The 16,490-nt window shown below is 41.7% G+C and overlaps 1 protein-coding gene across 4 annotated transcripts in view; it reads right to left on the reverse strand.

Annotated features, from left to right (window-relative positions):
* Nucleotides 1-16,490, reverse strand: part of DCAF5 (DDB1 and CUL4 associated factor 5) — a 108,902-nt gene that overhangs the window by 10,350 nt on the left and 82,062 nt on the right. For all 4 annotated transcript variants that reach the window (XM_007987100.3, XM_007987098.3, XM_007987102.3 and 1 more), the window contains exon 8: nt 1,590-1,717. In XM_007987100.3, the coding sequence (XP_007985291.2) occupies nt 1,590-1,717 (128 nt within the window). The remainder of the gene's footprint in view (nt 1-1,589; nt 1,718-16,490) is intronic.

Here is a 16,490-nt window from a genome sequence, read left to right on the forward strand (position 1 = left end):
GGCATGAGCCACCACACCTGGCCTCAATATTTTATTTCTGACAGCTGCCCCCTGCCATCAAGTACAACTTGATTTAGCTCTGGATAGTTATTATTTTTTAAGAACAAAAGAAAATGAAAATTATGAAATAAAATAATCACAAGTCAATTTTTATGTTTTTCTCTGAAAACTCTCAGGTTTTCAAAGTCATTTTAATAAAAAAATTGAGGAATTTTTTTTTTTTTTTTTTTGAAATAGGGTCTCACTCTGTTGCCTAGGCTGGAGTGCAGTGGTGGGAATATGGTTCACTATAGCACGACCTCCTAGGTTCAAGCAATCCCTTAGCCTCAGCCTCCCGAGTAGCTAAGACTACAGGTATACACTAATTTTTAAATTTTTTGTAGAGACTGGGTCCCACTATATTGCCCAGGCTGGTCTCAAACTCCTGGGCTCAAGTGATCCTCCTGCCTCAGCCTCCCAAAGTACTGGGATTACAGGTGTGATGCACTACACCCAGCCAAAATCGAAGTGTTTTAGCTTTTGGCAGAAACATCACCTATCCTTACTTAAAAGTCATTATCTCAGGGACCTCCAGAATTAATCATTTACCCTGAATTCTCATTTTCTCAGATGTGGAAAAAATGGTACTAGCAACTTGAACACAAGTGATGGGCAGTGGGTCATCCTTCTGTGGACACAGGCCAGGCTAGGACCCACTTTTGCAGCTATAAAAACATTTCTTAGCAGAGGTGAGTTCATTCAGCCAATGTGCAAATGATGCAAGTATTCAGTATTCAGACCCAAGTAACCTCAATTACAACCACATGCAGTACTTTTTTTGATATCTTCTGAGACAATTTAATTATGATTCTGGCAATCATTAGTTTTATCCATGCCATATTAGGACAGCAATTAATGCAAAGTACATACAAAGTAACTGAGGGGAGAGTGGCTCTCCTAACCTCCAGATGAGGTCTGGAAAACAGAATTCATTATACTCAAGGCCAAACGCCTTTAAAAATGTTGCAGCATACAAGGTAGTGTCTAGAAGACAATGTCTGTTTCAAAGCCTAGTGATTAGTTTAAAAAAAAAAATGGTTCCAAGCCAGGTACAGTGGTGTATGCCTGTAGTTCCAGCTACTTTGGGGGGCTCAGGCAGAAGGACTGGTTGAGCCCAGAAGTTTAAGTCCAGCCTGGGCAACATAGCAACACCCTGTCTCTAAAAAAACTTTTTAAAATGAAAAACTAAATGGTTCTGAAAAGAGCACTTTAAATCACCTTTCTTTCTTCTTCTTTTTTTATTTTTTATTTTATTTTTTATTTTTTAAGATGGTGTCTTGCTATGCTTCCCAGGCTGGCCTCAAACTCTTAGGTCGAAGTGATCCTCCTGCCTCAGCCTCCCAAGTAGCTGGGACTACAGGTACTGTCAGTATGCCTGGCATCACTTTTTTAATATCAACTTTCTAATATTTTGTAATATGTCAAAATCTGATAATTCTGATAGACCTTTAATATGTTTAGATATGAGGTCCTACATATATTGTTCTAGTTTCTTCTAATTATAAATTGCGAGAATTTCTCTAAAAGGACAGAAGGGGAAGGTGCCTCACCTTGATAATCTTTTCTACACCAGAAGAACAGATCATGTAGGTGTGGGGATTAAATCGGACTTGGTTAACAATAGATCGATGCCCTTTCAGCACCATGAAGGCTCCGTTGACCACCCTACCAATGCCACCTGGGAAAACAGAAGGAAACAAAAATCAGATGATGAAATGAATGAAAGTAAATAGGTTCCAGTAACGGCAGATAAACAGCTCTGAATGGGAGCTAAGATTTTTTTATTATACCACCAGCAGAATGCTTAATCTTACAGATAAGTTGCTATGGAAAGAGAGAAGATGAAACACCTCTCAGCATATGTGCTCTTATGAAGAGCCTTTATTTAGCCTTTAAGCATTGCCCACACCCACCCACCACAATTCCATTGTCAATGAAAGCAAAGCCACTTAAAACATTTCTCAAATTTTTGATCCCCAAGATAGAATCCAAGTGCTGCCTTAGAAAAGGCCAATCACGAGCAAAACGAGACTGAACTGCTTGGGAATAGGTAGGCAGCTGAACCAGGGACATGCAGAACCAGAAGCATATAATGACTTAAACGTACAAAAAACATCGCTAATCCATTTGCCCTCAGTTTCTATGATGAAGACAGCAAACAAAACAAAACAAAAAACCAAAACCACTGGGGGAAATAATAGAGAGAATACTTCCCCCCTACCCCGCCAATAGCAGGGAGAACTAAGGATACAGAAAGAAAGAAGATTTGGATCACTTTCATAATAAGCAGGGTCCAAGTACTGAAAATTAGAATTAGAGAGTGGACCTTAAAGATACCATGTATAGATTAAAGTCAAGAGGACATCGATAGAAGCTGCATTTTAAGGACCATCCCGTAGGCTTCCTTCTTCAGTGAATGAGAAAAGTGCCAGAGGCCTGGAACTTATAACAGATAAACATGTTATCATTTATGAACTTGGGATAAATTCAAAGGTTCCACTGCACTGATAATGATATCATACCCATCCAGAACACATGCACATACATTCTGATCAAGTTCCTTCTGAGCAATGAGACAACTCAGTACACACAGAAAAACACGTGCCCTTGGCTAACTGGCAAAATGTGATGCATCCAGACACAAACAAATGAGTGTTCATTTATCTACTCAAGAAATCACCTCTTAGTCCCTACCAGGAGCATGGCTCCACTAGGCCACAAAGTATCATTAGACAGTCTGTGCTCCAACTGCCTCCCTCCACTCCCAACTCCACCTTATACAAATACTCATTCCAAATATTTCTCAATGTCTGTGTTTAGAGGGAAAAAGACTACAACAATATCCCTTCCCCAAAAATAATATGACTCTAGGGGTACTTTCTGCTTTTGGTCCCCTAACACAACTCTCCTTTTTCTCATGGAAGAGATACCTCCTTACTGCCATGTACGTATCTTTTTTATGACAGCAAAAGGTTCCAGACTGCACCCATCTGCTCACTCAGCCAGCTTTAGGTGCTCAATCTATTTGGTGGGTGACAAAACTTTTCTCCATATTTGACATTAATAATATTTGAGTTGTCCAGAATGGAAAATATATTTATCATATTCATATCTCAGCCCAACATCAAGTTTGCTAATAAACCATAAAAAAAGAAAGGGACTAGGACACAGGATTAGCGTATTTTTCATGGAGAAAGAGGATGAGGAAAAGTTAGGCACTGACGTACACTGCCATTGTGGGAACCTCTAGGCAGTCTGAGTGCACTGGGTTCCTAAGGTGGGATGAAAGGGAAGCTGGGCCTAGTCAAAATGAAAACAAACTAGAGAGAATTAGGGAAGAGGGATAAACAGGAATCTAAAGAACCCCAAAATAGTTGTCTTGACAGAGATCCTACCATCCCCCAAAAGTTCCTTTGGGTCTATTTCTAGATAAGGTTAATTATGACAAGTAGCGTTTCTGCTCATGGGTCTCCTCTGAATTTTACTTTTTTAACATCCTACTTCTACCTCTACTCCCACTAGGGTGGTTAGCAAAGAAACTTTGATTTAAATCTAGCAACAGTCTCTTGTTTAATCCTACTGCCTCATAAAAAGGGGGGATGGGCCGGGGACGGTGGCTCAAGCCTGTAATCCCAGCACTTTGGGAGGCCGAGACGGGCGGATCACGAGGTCAGGAGATCGAGACCATCCTGGCTAACACGGTGAAACCCTGTCTCTACTGAAAAATACAAAAAAACTAGCCGGGCGAGGTGGCGGGTGCCTGTAGTCCCAGCTACTCGGGAGGCTGAGGCAAGAGAATGGCGTAAACCCGGGAGGCAGAGCTTGCAGTGAGCTGAGATCCAGCCACTGCACTCCAGCCCAGGCGACAGAGCAAGACTCTATCTCAAAAAAAAAAAAAGGGGGGGGGGATGTAGGGGGATTTAAGTGACTTATCCCAAGTCACAAAGCTAGAAAATGGCAGAGCCGAGATTTCAACCAAAGTCTGGCTACAGTGCCTTATATGCTTTCCACCATATCAGCTGCCTTTGGAAGATGTTAAAGTTTGAACAGGAATGGAGTCAGAAGTTTACATTCAGAAGATTTAGATTACTAAATCTTTCTGGCAGTTATTAGATAGGTGGTTTTCTTCTGAAGTCCTAAATTAAAAGAAGGGGCACTGTATTCAATGGTATCCCAAGCACAAGCTCTATAGCATTACCATAAGCCATTTCATCACGTCACTGACACTGAGTACACGATGAGAGTAGAACTGGATCTGTCTTACTTACTCTTGTGTACCTAGAACCTGTGCAATGTCCAAAGTCCACCAGGTGCATAAATACTTGCTGAATGAATAGTGTTTGAAAAGAGAGCAATTTTAGAGTAAGTATGTCAAAAGAGGACAGATGGAAGGTCTCATAAAGAATTAGCTATCATAGAACTAAAGTGCATCAACCAAAACAATCTTTCTGACTTGGAACACAATTAAAGTAACTTTCAGATCTAAAGAATAGTTGAAGGGTATCAATGTCTGAAAATTCAGACCATGGAAAAACTGGTTCTATTGCACTTTCAGGCAATATGACCTCTTTTTTTTTTTTTTTTTTTTTTGATGGAGTCTCGCTCTGTTGCCCAGGCTGGAGTGCAGTGGCTCAATCAGGGCTCACTGCAACCTCCACCTCCCAGGTTCAAGCAATTCTCTGCCTCAGCCTCCTGAGTAGCGGGGATTACAGGCGCCCACCACCATGCCTGGCTAATTTTTGTATTTTCAGTAGAGACGGGGTTTCACCATCTTGGCCAGGCTGGCCTTGAACTCCTGACCTCGTGATCTACCCGCCTCGGCCTCCCAAAGTGCTGGGATTACAGGTGTGAGCCACCACGCCCAGCCCTGATTTCTCTTCTTGGTAGCAATTTTAACACAAGGTCTTTTTTTCCCTTCTTTCCACCCACGCTGGTACCTAGGAAATCTGAAAAAGAAGAGGAAATCAATAAACCCAGAGACTGATGGTGAAAACAGGTACAGGCAGAATTATAGTGGCCATTTGTTTAAGGTAACCAAGACTGTGTACAATCATAGCAATAAATGGCTTCAGAGAGGTTTTTCATAGTTTCTTTCCTGGTTCCCAGGTTTGAGATGATTGAATACAACTGCTACTGAACAGTTGACATACAATAATTTTTTGAGATTCATCCTAGAAATCTGTATAAGCCAGATAGCTTCTCCTTTAATCTGAAATAGCTAAAGTCAAAATGCCAATATCAGAAAGAGTCTAGGGTCTCCTTTCCTCTGTCATCTAACCAGACTGTGCTGGTCGATAGTAGGATCAAATTGGAAGGAGTTAGGAAGGGCATATTTTTATCCAAGAACTATATAACCCACATAATCTCCCTTCAGGGTCATCTCTTAAGACTGTGGGTAAGGGCCCAGGTAAGGATCAACCTCACCCCCTTGGTTGTTGAACTGTCCTGACCGAATCGCTAATAATGGGTACCAATAAATAAAATACCACATACCCAGGAAAAAGGATCTGACTCATTCCTGAGCTTCCATTTGTTTATAAAATTCTGTATAAACCAATAGTCATTTCTCTGGGCCATCTGCTTTGGTAGGCTTAGCCAAATGTGCTGACACTTTTTTTTTTTTTTTTTTTTTTTTTGAGATGGACTCTTGCTCTGTTGCCCAGGCTGGAGTGCAGTGGCACAATCTTGGTTCTCTGCAACCTCCACCTTCTGGGTTCAAGCAATTCTCCTGCCTCAGCCTCCTGAATAGCTAGGATTACAGGCGCATGCCACCATGCTCAGCTAATTTTTTTGTATTTTTGGTAGAGGTGCGGTTTCACCATGTTGGTCAGGCTGGTCTCCAACTCCTGACCTCATAATCTGTCCACCTTGGCCTCCCAAAGTGCTGGGATTACAGGCATGAGCCACTGCGCTCAACCAGCTGACACCCCTTTTTAAGTTTAGTTCCTAAGCTGAGGTCAAAGTCCCCATATATTAATCTTTCTTTGATTTAGAAGAGGTGGTAGGGGGGTGGGGAAGACTATAAGCATATCTATTGCAAGATGTCAGAAAAGAAAATTAGAACAAGGTATCTCACAGAATTTCAGTATCAGTGATCCACTTACTACCTTAGGAGACCCCAGGATCCCAGGGGAAAACAACTTGCTCAAAATTCAGATAAAGATCTTTCTAAATGCCAAGGCCAAATGTCTCCTTAGAGAAGACCAAGGGAAATGTGTATGTCCTAATTTCCCTCCCTTCTCTACTTATGGCCCACTTTCATCACATTCAGCCAGGGGTTTACTGCCTCAGGCCTTTGAAGAGTCAGAATACTATTCCCATTTCTAGCCAATTTCAGTTGCTTTTGTTTAGTGTCAAGTTCATTTGCTTCATGAAGTCCTCCAAGAATGAGTATGTTTTTGACTCAAACGCTGAAAGCAATGTGGTCAAGATTTCTTGATGTCTTGGTCTAATAGCAACTTATCAATCATGGCACTTTGGGCTATAAAAGAGACCACTTAAGTACTCTGTACTGAAATCAATCCCAAATGCAACCTGGACAAAACACCAGGATTAATTTTCTTGCCAGAGTCCTTGGACTTTTTGCCCTTTCCTTGCAACCCCATTATGGTCATGTACTGCATAATGATGTTTCAGTCAATGACAGTGGTCCCATAAGATTATAATACTATATACTGGCCAGAAGCAGTGGCTCACGCCTGTAATCCCAGCACTTTCGGAGGCCAAAGTGGGCATATCACTTCAGAGGCCAGGAGGTTGAGACCAGCCTGGTCAACATGGCAAAACCCTGTCTTTACTAAACATACAAAAATTAGCCAGGTGTGGTGGTGCACGTCTGTAATCCCAGCTACTTGGGAGGCTGAAGCATGAGAATCGTTTGAATCCGGAAGTTGGAGGTTGCAGTGAGCTTAGATCACACCACTGTACTCCAGCCTAGGTGACAGAGCAAGACTGTCTCAAACACACACACACACACACAAAGACCACAGAAACAACAACAAAAATCCAAAAAACAACCCTGTATCTTCACTGTATCTTTTCTATGTTTAGTTATGTTTAGATACACAAACACCATTGTGTCCAATTGCCTACAGTATTCAGTATAGTCACATGCTATACAGGTTTGTAGCCTAGAAGCAATAGGCTATACCACACAGCCTAGGTGTGTATATGCTTTACCATCTAGATTTGTGTAAATACACCCTATGAATTTTGCACAACAAATCACCTAATGACACATTTCTCAGAATGCATCCTCATTGTTAAGTGCCTAATGACTATAATAGGTGGAACAAATACCTTTGTAAGAGTGGGAAGAAATTAAGTGTGCAGGCAATAGTGAGGAACTTAGAACAGGGGCCAAAAGACTGGAAGGGGCTGACAGGAAACAAAAACTTATGACAGCAGGAGATAAAGCTTGCATTTGTAAACAATAGAGCAATGACCTTCATGAAGAAGTAAAGAACCTTGGTCTTCTGAGATTTAGATGTTGATATATACAAGATAGTAAGAATAGAGCAAGGTATGTAAGAAGGAAACATGATAAATGATTGCTAAATGGAAATTAGTAAAGAACACTGTTAAGAGTGCTATTTAAAAAACTCTATCATCCAGTGGCTCATGCCTCTAATCCCAATACTTTGGGAGGCCACGGCAGGCGGATCATGAGGTCAAGAGATCAAGACCATCCTGGCCAATATGGTGAAACCCCATCTCTACGTTAATAACAATACAAAAATTAGTGGGGCGTGGTGGCGCATGCCTGTAGTTCCAGCTATGTGGGAGGCTGAGGCAGGAGAATCACTTGAACCCGGGAGGCAGAGGTTGCAATGAGCCGACATTGTGCCATTGCACTCCAGCCTGGCAACAGAGGGAGACTCCGTCTCAAAAAACAAACAAACAAACAAACAACAACTCTATCATCAGGCTAAAAAGACAGATTATGGTATAGGAAATGCTTTCAGTACTTCATGAAGAACCTTATCTGGCAGCTCTAGGCTGGGGTTATCAAACCATCCTGAACAACATACTGATAAGGCAAGACTGTGAACAGATACCTAAAAGGGTAGTAGTACTTTGTAGGGGAGAAGTTGAAAACCAGGTAACAGTAGTTATTCAAATGATAAAATGGACATCAAATCTCTGTTGATTACCTAGTCCTTCCCTGAGCAATATGAATGATTTGGACTTGGGAAAATTTAGTATATGACAGCATATGCTATTCACCAAAAAATCCAATGGTTAATTCAGTCTTCATCTGAACTCTTCTTATTTGATTTATCAGCAACATTCAACATAGTTAGTTGCTTCTTCACTTGATTTCCTAGGATCACCCTCTCTTGGTTTTCCTTCTACCTCAATTGGTCACTCCTTCTTGATCTCCTTTTTGGATACTCTCCTTGATTCCTTTTTGTTTTCTTGCTATGCTGCCCAGGCTAGAGTGCAGTGGCTATTCACAGTTGGAATCACAGCACATTACAGCCCTGAACTAATAGGTTCAAGTGATCCTCCCACCTCAGTCTCTCAAGTAGCTGGACTACAGGTGCATGCCACCATACCCAGCTTCCTCCCCTTGACTTCTAAAGATTGGAATATCTTAAGGGCTCAATCCTGACTAACTATACACACTTATTTGGTAAGCTCACCCAGTCTTATGGCTTTATACTATCTACATGCTATCCAAACTTAAAACTGTTATTTCTAGTCCAGACCTTTCTCTTGAACTCTAGACCTTCAAACCATTCAACATTTCTACCTGGATGTTTAAGAAACATCTTGAACTACCTGCACTACCCTCTTCCCTGATCTTTGAGAAAATCCTGATGGTTTTACCTTCAAAATATATCTAGAATCCAACCTCTATTACCCTGGTTCAAGCCATCATCACCATTCACCTGTATCAAATGAGACCCCTACTAGTTCTCATTTCTATTCTTGGCAGCCCCATTCCTACCATCTATCCTCAACTCAGCAGCCAGAGTGATCCTTTTAAAACAAGTCAGATCATACCATTCCTCTGCTTGAAATCCTCTAATGTCACCCCATTTCCTCAGTAAGAGCTTACATGATTGCACACCCGCCTTGCTTCACTCATCACTGACTTCATCTCCCACTATTATCCCCATCCCCCACTCTGCCTTAACACCTTGACTTCCTTGCTGTTTATCAAATACACCAGGTATACTCTTACTTCAGGACCTTCATGCTGGCTCTCCCTGAAATGCTCTTCTACCAAATTTCTGCATGGCCAGCTCCTTAAGCACTTTGAGGCTTTTACTCAGATATGAACTTCTCAATAAGGCCTATACTAAATATTCTGTATACAACCGCAACACCGTGGGCCCCCAATACCACCCCAGGCCACCCAATACCACTTCCTATCTTCCTTACTCTGTTCTACTTTTTCTATAGCACTTCTCACCTTATAAACATACTACATAATTTACTATGTTGATTGTTCATTGTTTCCCCTGCTAGAACATAAGCTCCACGATAGCAGGGCTTCTGTCTCCACTGTATCCCTAGTCTCTAGAACTGTGCCTAGCACAGAGTAAGGTTTTTAATAAATATACGATGAAATGAAAAGATGTGAGTGTATTAGATTGTGGAACACAAGCATGCAGGAAAAAAAAATATCCACATATGGGTTCCATCACCCAATAAGTGTTTCTTTTTTTCCAATCTTCCTGCAGCCGATTTCATATCTTTTTTTTTTTTTTTTTGAGACAGGGTCTCATTTTGTTCCCCAGGCTGGAGTGCAGAGGCATGATTTTGGCTCACAGTAATCCCACCTCCCAGGCTCAAGCAATCTTCCTACCTCAGCCTCCCTAGTAGCTGGGACTATAGGGACATGGCGCCACGCCTGGCTAATGTTTTGTACTTTTTGTAGAGATGGGGTTTCGCCATGTTGCTCAGGCTGGTCTCAAACTCTTGGGTTCAAACAATCCTCCTGCCTTGGCCCCCAGAAATGTTGGGATTACAGGTGTGAGCCACCTAATCCAGCGCAGATATTCTTTTTTTTCTTTTTTTTTTTTAAGATGGAGTCTCACCAGGCTGGAGTGCAGTGGTGCGATCTCGGCTCACTGCAACCTCTGCCTACCGGGGGTTCAAGCGATTCTCCTGCCTCAGCCTCCCAAGTAGCTGGGACTACTGGCACGCACCACCATGCCCAGCTAATTTTTGTATTTTTAGTAGAGATGGGGTTTCGCTATCTTGGCCAGCATGGTCTCAATCTCTCAACCTCGTGATCTGCCCGCCTTGGCCTCCCAAAGTGCTGGGATTACAGGCATGGAGCCACTGCGCCTGGCCCAGATATTCTTTTACAGCATTTTTACTATAATGTAGTAAGTAGGAGCAGAGAAATAAAGGGGCTGAAATCCTACCTATCCTTCAGGGTCCTCTGAAATGCTAACTGCATGAAAACTTTACCAGTCTCCCCAAGTCTCTTCAAGACCTCCTTCATTATCTTTTTTATAAGGCTCAGAAGCCACTTTTACATTGAGTGTATGTGTCTGTGTGTGTGCTCATGCACATCCTTTTTGTCGTCTCTGTTATACTGGAAGCTCTTTGAAGGCAAAAAAATGTTCATTTTTCAGTGGCCCATAGAGCTTTACATGATGTCTTATCTAAGGATACTCAGTAAGTGAACAAACTGAAATTAAAGCCCTCATCATCCTCTCTGGAATAAAGCTTGAAGCTTAAAGCTATCTGCAAAAAAGGGGTTTGGTAAGCAGATTTAAGACAATCTGTTTCATTCTTGACTCCACTGGCAGAATTAAGAGTTTACTGCAAGGGCCGGACATGGTAGCTCATGCCTGTAATCCCAACACTTTGGGAGGCCAAGACAGGTGGATCACCTGAGGTCGGGAGTTCGAGATCAGCCTGACCAACATGAAGAAACCCCGTCTCTATTAAAAATACAAAATTAGCTGGGTGTGGTGGCACATGCCTGTAAACCCAGCTACTCAGGAGGCTAAGGCAGGAGAATCGCTTGAACCCGGGAGGCAGAGGTTGCAGTGAACCGAGATCATACCATTGCACTCCAGCCTGGGCAACAAGAACGAAACTCCATCTCAAAAAAAAAAAAAAAGTTTATAGCAAGACAAGAGACTACTTCTTTTCCTGGTACATAGAGAAAAGGTAACCAAGCCTCTTAGCATTTCAAAAAGGCCCAAGTTAACAGTTGCAGGGTCTTCTAGTCTCAAACCATAAAGAGAAGGACAACCAAGGATACTGACAATACAGACAGAGCAGTGACTGCCTCCTGGAGACCACATAACCACTTAAGAGATGAGAAAAGCCAGATGGGGATAGCTAATGCTGTCAGTACAGCTCAAAGAGCTCTACAGGCATCAATGCTTAGTTGCACAAAAAAGTCAGTTATCCTGAGTTCTTCTTTCATCATATGTGCCTCACATGTGTTTATAACCAACTACTTGCAACCAATTAAAAACAGCTGTTTTTTTCAATTACATGGGAGGAAAAAGCAGATACCTAGGCCTAAGTCACTGAGAGTAAATACATGTCTAGAAAAAGAGGACAGAGCACACAAACATATGTAGGCCCATAAAAATGCATTTACAGCTGTTTCCAGCCTACTTCATCAGCCTACTGCCAGTGGGGGCGGTTGCAGTGACTTGGCAGTAAAAATACATGTCTTTCCCTTCCATTCAGGGAAAAATTTGTCACATAAGAGAACCCTCTTGAACTACTGATGAGTCAAGGGCAGCCTTCATGCAAGAACAACTCAGTCAGCCATTCCAGGAGGGCAGCAAGGAAGGACAATGTCTTGATCTCTAAGGAGTTATTAAAAGGTGAGAGTGTAGACACGGAGTCTCATTCTTTCATTCTGTTGTTGAAGTGTGCAGCCTCAAACTCCTGGGCTCAAGCAATACTCCTGCCTCAGCCTCCTGAGCAACTGGGACTACAGGCATATGCCACCATGCCCAGTTTTCTTTCTTTCTTTCTTTTTATTATTAGAAATGCAGTCTTGCTGTGTTGCTCAGGCTGGTCTCAAACTCAATGGGCTCAACTTCCTGCCTCAGCCTCCCAAAGTGCCAGGATTACAGGTACGAGCCATTGTGCCCTGTAGCAGTTAGTTTTAAAAAAAAATTTTGTGAAGACAGGGTTCCACTATGTTGCTCAGGATGGTCTCAAAATCCTGAGGCATCAAGCGATCCTCCCACCTCAGCCTCCCAAAGTGCTGGGATTACAGGCATGTGCCACTGTGTCCAGCCGAGAAGGTTTTCTTAGTGAGGAATAACAGTCATTCAGTAGCTATTAAATACTCTCACAATAATCCTAAGAAAGTACTATTATTGGTGGTGGTGTTAAAATCCTTATTTCACAGGAGTTTGGTAAGACTAGGAAATTTTTCCAAAGCCCCCAGTTGGAAGATAAATGGATCAGGAATTTAAAGCCAGTCCTAACAACTCTATCACATTATGCTTCTTTCCATAAATAAGAAGGTCTTAAGAGTAAGAGGTAGCTCAAGAAAAGCAACTTGACCTGTGAAAACCCTAAAGCCCTTTCTAACAAGAATTCAGGGAAAGAGAAGGGAAAGGCAAAATAAATATTTTTAAGAGACACATACCAACCTTCCCCCCACATTGCCAAATCCATTACTTCCATACCTAACTTACTAGGGAAAAAATGCTTTGGAAATGATGGATCTACACTGATCTTACTATACATAGCAGTAACAATGTCTTATATTTGAATATGCATTGTTTTCAGAAAGCTTCCAAGATTATTAAATCATCACACAATATAAGGCAGGGGAGGGAGACATTTTATATAAGAAACTGAGGCTCAGACAAATACTATCATGTAACTTGCTAAAAATCAGTCATGTAGTTAGTGGTAGTTAAGTTCAAGTTAGAGGACTTGAATCCACGTATGATTTTAAGTCTAATGCTCCTTTCAATATGTAACACTGGCTCTATATGTAACTGCTAGTCTATTTATTTTATTTTCAGAATTGCCACATAAAAACAGATGCCCTTCCTACCTACTTTAGAGGTCACAGACATATTCCAATGGACTTTTTCTTTGCCACAGCAAAGTTCCCAGTTCTAGTTCTATTCCTTCCTCTAATTCTTATTTTTATTTTTATTTTTTTGTTTTTATTTTTTGAGCTGGAGTCTCCTCTGTCACCCAGGCTGGAGTGCAGTGGTGCGATCTCGGCTTATTGCAACCTCTCCCTCCCGGGTTCAAGCAATTCTCCTGCCACAGCCTCCCAAGTAGCTGGGATGATGGGTGTGCACCACTATGCCTGGCTAATTTTTGAATTTTTAGTAAAGACAGTGTTTCACTATGTCGGCCAGGTTGGTCTCAAACTCCTGACCTCAAGTGATCCGCCCCCCTCAGCCTCCCAAAGTGCCAGGATTATAGGCATGAGTCACTTGCACCTGGCCCCTTCCTCTAATTTTTAAAGGGATTTTTAGAATGAGTTATTTAAAATCAACTAAAAAATTGGACCTGATCTTCCCTGGTAGCAAGTTTTATAGTAGATATAAGTCTCATATGCTGAAATGATCTCCTCAGCCCACTGCAAATAAATTTAATCTCTTTGGAGTTTGTATAGCAAAAAAACAAAGACTGATTAACAGTCTTCCTGAGCAGGAGCGTGCAGAAGAAAAAGATGGCCTTGACTTTGGCTAACACTCAGGACTGCTCTCCATCTCGTTCTCTCAGCACTTGGCACGCACATGAAACACACAGCAGGCATCAAATAAATGCTGACTGCTTGTCATCTAGAGTCTAGTTCTGATTATGTCATTAGGTATACAATGGCAAGTCAGCTTTCCCTTACTAGCCTGTCTTAGAATCATATATCCAATAGGTGAGAGAAAGAGGGAAAGAGAAAGAGAGAAAATGAATGAATGAATGAATGTGTACACACTTATCCTTGGCCCATGATTATTTAAGTCAAAAATACATTAGATTGGATTAAGAGTTTCTGACAAGATTTTCCTCATCTAAGCATTCAAAGTTAAAACTCAAGGGATGCATCCAGCCCACAGATACCTTGTTAGGCTTACTGAACTTTGCTAAATATTTTTTATAGCTATGCATTAATTGCCAACATTTAAAAATTGAGGTATTACATATAAAAATGAGAGGTACCAATATTGCTGAAGCCAGGTTGAAGAGTAGGGCTGAAAACAGGAGAAGTTAAAACCATGTATAAAGCATGGGTAAAACTCTTCCCTTGAGTCCACATGGCCAGGAAACCATCCTTTCCCCACATAAGGAGAAGTCTAGGGGTTGCCAACTGACACTGACCCAAAGGAGGTTTTAGACTGGGGATACAAGGTACAGTTGGGGGGTAGGATTAAACAAAAGTCTTCATATAGATCTGTAACACCCACAGCCTCATTTCCCTATTTGGCTCTTAGAGCCATAGTTTAATTACCAGGGAAATACTCTCTAGGTAGGAGAATGAAGATTCCTCTCTTGGGAAACTGATTGATTTCAATAGTAGAAAGTCAACACAGAATGTCTAATATTGAAAATCCAAAAATATAAGCATGTTATAGGCAAAGGTAGAGAAAGGGACTGCTGTGCTTTTAAAAAATAAGCTTTATAATATTTGATTTAAAAATTATATAGCTCTATTACTTTGATTAAAAAAGTATTTAATTACAAAAATAGTAGAGGTAATAAAAAAGAACAAGAAGGAAGAATAGAAAGAAAAAGAGAAGATCCATGAATATGAAAAAATAAAAGAGACCAGGCACGGTGATGCGCACCTGTAGTCCCAGATACTTGGGAGGCTTAGGCAGGAGGATTGCTTCAGCCCAGGAGCTCAAGGCTGTATGTAGTATGCTATGATTGTGCCTGTGAATAGCCACTGCACTCCAGCCTGGGCAACATAGCGAGACCCTGACTTTTTTCTTTTTTTTTTTTTTTGAGACGGAGTCTTGCGCTGTAGCCCGGGCTGGACTGCAGTGGCCGGATCTCAGCTCACTGCAAGCTCCGCCTCCCGGGTTTACGCCATTCTCCTGCCTCAGCCTCCCGAGTAGCTGGGACTACAGGCGCCCGCCACCTCGCCCGGCTAGTTTTTTGTATTTTTAGTAGAGACGGGGTTTCACCGTGTTAGCCAGGATGGTCTCGATCTCCTGACCTCGTGATCCGCCCGTCTCGGCCTCCCAAAGTGCTGGGATTACAGGCTTGAGCCACCGCGCCCGGCCGACTTTTTTCTTTTTTAAAGAGAGAGAAAAGAAAAAAAAACGTGGGTGGGATCTGTCAGAATAGTGGCAGAAGGGCTGAATCCCCAAATGAGTCAAGACATGCAAAAAATAATCTTAAAAGATACTTTAGATACATACAGAGCAAGATGATGATCAAAGGGACAGACTTGCTGTGATTGACAATGTGAGCTGAAGAGCGATACAGAGAAAACAAACCCTCAATTACAGTTAGTGAATCCAACAACAGGGATAGTCATAAGGTCTGGTCCTTGTGCACAAAGAAGCCCAAGTACCAAGTAAAGGATGGGGATGCAGAACCAACCACAGCCCATGTGGAAAGTGTTAATAGATCATGGGTTCTGTGGCCTCTAAAAAAGCTTATGTGACACTGGGTGTACTTTCTGAAACACTGCATAGTGCACTTTAGAATAAAGCAGCCAAAGATTCTTATCTGGCCTGGTCAGACTAAATCTGCTAGATGTATTCCATTAATCCATAAACAGAGGTAGAACAAATTCAGGAGAGAAAATCAGTACAGCAGAGGAATTGACATAAATATTTTTTAAGGAACTACTAACTAAACTTAGGGGTACTATCTCTGGAGAACATCTAGAAGGTGACATGAGAACTTCCTTATAAGAAGGGCAAGGGACACTAGGGATGCATGTGCACAGAGAAAAGTGAGAACATAGTGAGAAGGTGGCCAAGGAGAGAGACATCGAGAGAAATCAAACCTGCCAGCACCTTGATCGTGGACTTCTAGCCTGCAGAACTGTGAGAAAATAAATTTCTGTTAAGCCACCCAGTCTGTGATACTTTGCTACTGCAGCTCTGGCAGACTAGATGGTCCATATCCTAAATCAGTAAAGAAAGCAGCAGGGGGCCAGCCACAGTGGCTCATGCCTATACTTGCAGCACTTTGGGAGGCCAAGGTGGGATTATCACTTAAGCCCAGAGTTTGAGGCTACAGTGAACCAAGGTCATGCCACTCCACTCCAGCCTGGGCAAGAGAGTGAGACCCTATCTCTTACCAAAAAAAAAATTAAAAAAAAGAAAAAGCAGCAGGGAGAAGAAGAAAACCTACGATACTATTGCTAATTCTTTCCTATTGTCTCTATTCAAACTTGAAAAAGATTCCAGAGAATAGTCCTGGGGAGAAGAAGGATTATCCACATTCTATTTTTAAAGTCATACTAATTTAATAATTAAAAGCTTTCCAAGATCAGGTAAAAGATACAATTAAACCCAAAGATTACT

This window comes from Chlorocebus sabaeus, chromosome 24 (genome assembly GCF_047675955.1).
Source record: "Chlorocebus sabaeus isolate Y175 chromosome 24, mChlSab1.0.hap1, whole genome shotgun sequence".
Lineage (NCBI taxonomy): Eukaryota > Metazoa > Chordata > Mammalia > Primates > Cercopithecidae > Chlorocebus > Chlorocebus sabaeus.